Raw genomic sequence first — 4,287 nt, 5'->3', positions numbered from 1 at the left:
CGAGATTCATGCGAGTAACTAAATTTACAGTAGGAAAAAATTGACCCGCCCCGCAACCCGCAAAAATTTCTTTTAAGAAAAATCAACCCGCCCCGCCCCGCCCCGCACCGCACCCTCACATGCCCAAACCCGCCCCGCACATGCCCAAATCCACCCCGCCCGCATAGGCTCAAACCCGCACCACCCCACACTCGCACCGCCCCATTGCCATCCCTAGCTTCCCTGTTTCAATTTATGTAAACCACTTTGATTGTCTACGAAAGAAAAGAAAACTTTGAAGATTTTAGGCCTTAAAAAAATGCCACAAAATCTGTGTAGTAAAGTTCCAGGAAAACACTTCGAATTGGGAGGGTGACACTCTTGGTGAATTGATCATACCCCAAACGGACATAAGTGAACAAGTTGAGTATACTAGGACATTTGAGAGAACTATGTCGAAGGAATTCAGCAAAATAATTCTGTAACTTCAGGAGAAGGGGTGCTCTCTAGAGGGTAGCAATTGTTTATAAAAAACACAAGACTCAGCTAAGTGGGAACACAATGTATAAAGTTTGACACCTACCCGATACTGGAAGGCCGGAAGGGGAAGTGTTATGAGACTTTTGATTTTAACATTGTATAGTCATAAAAACTTGTCACTAAGGATAAAGTAAAAAATTTATTTGTTTTTAAATTTAATAAGGGTTTATTCTTTTTGAAAAAGAATTAAAAGAAAATAAGTCCATATAAACTAAACTGAGAGATTAGTATTTTTGGATGGACAAAAGTTAACGGAGTGCTAAAGAAATTGGAGACGGAGAGAGTATAATACTAGCCTCGTTAAAACCAGGAGGTTCAACCTTCATAAATTCACATAGTTACATAATAATATCAAACGTTCATAGTAAACTAACAGATGCAATTTGGTAGTTACAAATAATAGAATTCAAGGCCTCAACCTTGATACGGAAATCACATGGCGCATACGACATATCTATCACATGTTCATAGGGGTATATCAACAATAGACGAGGTTCAATAGCTCCAATCATCACATCTCCTCGTGATTTAATAAACCAACTACATGTTGCACGAAATAGAACTTGGAACCTGCTGTAAGAGCTGCATCAGTGGCCAGAAGATATCCAGTCTATGGCAGCTTCCTGAGGCCTGTAAGCACGTATAAAAAAATATTTCGGTACACGTATACTGCCATTTCCCTGATCTTGTTAATCAAGTTCGAAAATTAACTACAATGGAATAAATGAGTGTTGCTTATCCATTCCGAAAATGGAGTTAAGTTGTGAAAGGTAAAATCTATGAACAGACGGATTACCTCAACGATGAAGTGAGCCCAGGTGCTCTCTTGACGCTTTTCCATCACACCCTTCAAAATCCTCAGCTCCAAACGGTGAATAACATCAGCGATTTCTAAGAAGCGTCCATGGTCGTCACACATCATCTGTTTGAAACTTATGTCAAATTTCATAATATGGATGTCAAGAATACTGATCTCTCAGATTCGTGTTGTCCCAGATCAGGAGATTCTTTTAGAACCCGAAAAATAAAATGAAACTAGGACTAGTGAAGAAGCCATATGATATACCTCTATAAGCATGTGTCCAGGGTACTCCAAATCTTTGACAATTATAGGGCATATCTGATCCTCACTTCCCAATTCTAGAGCCCAACTTGTGCCTCGTTGATCACTAGTTTTTAATTCAGGTGATTGGAGGCTCTTGTCTGGGGCTACCTGCCGTGCATTTATGGATCAATGAAATTAAGACCTGACGAAATATTGGACCCGCGGGAAAAGAGAGTGTGGTATTGCATTCATGGCCTGTTTCTTTTTCTTATTGTTAATGGATATGAATTTATCTGAAGACAGACCGCATTGCATTCCTTCTTGTAGTTGCTTTAGTTGTTTACTCATAATAATAGCACCAGAAAGAGGGTGCGATTTTGCCATAATATTTTTAATAAAACTTCAAACAAGAAACAAGAAACAATTCCCAACAAAGTAAATAATAAATAGAAATATAAACCACGGAATGCTTACCTCTTTCTGAGCCTGGCACCTTAGTTTATCAGCCTGATCAGCAACACTTCGCAGAAACAGCATGTGCTTTATGGTTTTATGTAGTAAACCATCAATGCTACACTGCAGTGGGAAAACAAAAAGTTATTTTAAGCAAAGGTACAAGGAAAGTACTCTAATAGAACTAAGGTGAAATTAGCACTTACTTTGGCACCATTAGGGACAAGTTGTCGCAACTCCTTAAGCCGATCCTGAATTAACTGCCTATCTCGTGGTCTGGGTCTATGACTATCACCAGACCGTTCCCTTTTCTTGTTGGTATTAGATATTTTTGACTCCTTACGACAACTCAGAGAGCTAAAGGCTTTCGTCTGATGCTGCCCCTCATTAAATGCATTGACAACACAACCAAATGAAGAAGCAGAAGGCGAACAGTTAGTCAAAGCATATCTATCTGCCCCAGCAGAAGCCGATGTAAGAGTTCTCCATGTAACTGTGTTGTCTCCAACCAAAGCACTTTCTGTAGATTGATTTTTCCTTTTGCAGAAAGGAACAGGTTTTTCTAATGGCATGTTTAACGATTCCAGACTAGTCATTTTGTTGAGTGAACTGGCAACTACAGCTTCCAGAAGATTCTCTGCATTATCTTCTTTCAGAGGCCATCCATTAGATTCCCCAAAAGATAGCTCAATATTAAACATAGGATCAGCAGTATACATGGATTTGCTAGCAGTATTCTCGCTAAAGCCAGACAAGTTGTTGTGAATTGTACTTCCAAGGGCTTTGTATAGTTCACATTCTGTTGGGTTTCCGACAATAGTGTCACTGCAATCCATTCCAAGAGATTGTGTATCTAGCACGTCTCCGTCAAAGTAAAAATCTAGCTCATTGGAAGCATTAACTCCACCAACGACATTGCAGCTAGAGTAAGAAAAGGTATCTACATCTTTTGCATGGCAAGAAGATCTATCCAAGCTGTTTTCTGTTATCCCTGATTTATTATCATCAGAATATTCATGATTGAGTTGTTTCACTTGATTAATCATGTCTGCATGTTGCATTTCAATTTTGCTTTCATTTGCATTTTCTAGGACATTTGGCACGTTTTCATCGAACTTGCCAATTTTGCTTTCATTGGCATCCTCAAGGGTATTTCGCATGTTTTGTCCAGATAATTGAAAGGGATGTTGAACCTCAATTGATGAAGTCATCAGAAATGCAGTTGATAACTTGTGATCTTTCAGAATTGCTATATCAGCAGCTAAATCATCTTCATTAACCTTAATTGTGGTAGTTGCAGATAGTATATCCAAACTCTCTGAGAGAGTAGACTGTAGAAGAAATTCACAGTTTCCTCCACCAGGTAAAAAGTTCTCCACAAATTTGAAATGGGCATCAAGTTCTTCAGCTAGATTGGTAACCATCTCCACGTTTTCAGCTACCTGATTTTTTGAAAGAAATACAGTATCGTGTGAATGACCGTAAGAAGATACCACAACTTGTAAGCACATATACAATGCAAGGGAAAGAAAAAGTAAATGAGGCATCATGTAGCTCTATGGCCACCCCAAAGCTTAGAAATCACGATGAAATATTATGCTAAAGTTACAGGCCCAATGAAGTCCTGCAATATTGAAAATATTGTGATATCAAAAATGACATACCGTTTCCATTGATCCTAGTTGCAGAACACCGTGAGGAATACAAGGTACCAGCAATATAGTCTGAAAAAGAAAGATATGTTAATGACTAATTTAAGGAATACTGTAAACACAAAAGATGAATAAAACCACCTCAAATTTAAGCATGCTAAATAAATTCACCTTAATGCCAGCAGCAAACTGAAGCAGCCACTCATCTGGACACTGCAACAAATTTCAATCAATCAATTTATCAACTATGCTTCAATCCAAGAAGTAGAATTTGAGAAATTAGTTATCCATAAGTTCTAAAAATCACTTTGTTCTACATTGACAGGAGAGCTCCAAATTAGTTATCCACAACTACCATTAAAGAAGAAAGGTTATGCAAAGAGATCAAAAAAGGGTAGCCCGGTGCACAAAGCATCCTGTGTTCACGCAGGTTCCGGGGAAGGGCCGCACCCCAAGGTGGTGTGATGTAGGCAGCTGGCAGCCTACCCTACTGCAAGCATCAGTGGTTGATTCCATGGCTCGAACCCGTGACCTATAGGTCACACGGAAACTTTATCCAGTACTATAAAAAGAATGGAAAACTTTATCCCGCTAATTGTGGTTTGGGGGGAGGGGGGG

At 39.2% G+C, this 4,287-nt stretch overlaps 1 protein-coding gene across 1 annotated transcript in view; it reads right to left on the bottom strand.

The window, feature by feature from the left end:
- The window catches only part of LOC109229467 (transcription factor EMB1444-like), an 8,203-nt gene continuing 4,716 nt past the window's right edge, over positions 801-4,287 (bottom strand). Inside the window, exons 5-11 of the mRNA XM_019394914.1 lie at positions 3,841-3,882; positions 3,682-3,741; positions 2,224-3,459; positions 2,039-2,140; positions 1,586-1,732; positions 1,316-1,441; positions 801-1,149 (exon numbers count right to left, since the gene is read on the bottom strand). Of these exons, the coding sequence (XP_019250459.1) occupies positions 1,060-1,149; positions 1,316-1,441; positions 1,586-1,732; positions 2,039-2,140; positions 2,224-3,459; positions 3,682-3,741; positions 3,841-3,882 (1,803 nt within the window). The 3' untranslated portion in view covers positions 801-1,059. The remainder of the gene's footprint in view (positions 1,150-1,315; positions 1,442-1,585; positions 1,733-2,038; positions 2,141-2,223; positions 3,460-3,681; positions 3,742-3,840; positions 3,883-4,287) is intronic.

Source organism: Nicotiana attenuata, chromosome 7, assembly GCF_001879085.1.
Source record: "Nicotiana attenuata strain UT chromosome 7, NIATTr2, whole genome shotgun sequence".
Lineage (NCBI taxonomy): Eukaryota > Viridiplantae > Streptophyta > Magnoliopsida > Solanales > Solanaceae > Nicotiana > Nicotiana attenuata.
Note: the sequence above shows the minus strand (reverse complement) of the source record. Positions and strands in the feature narration are given on the sequence as shown.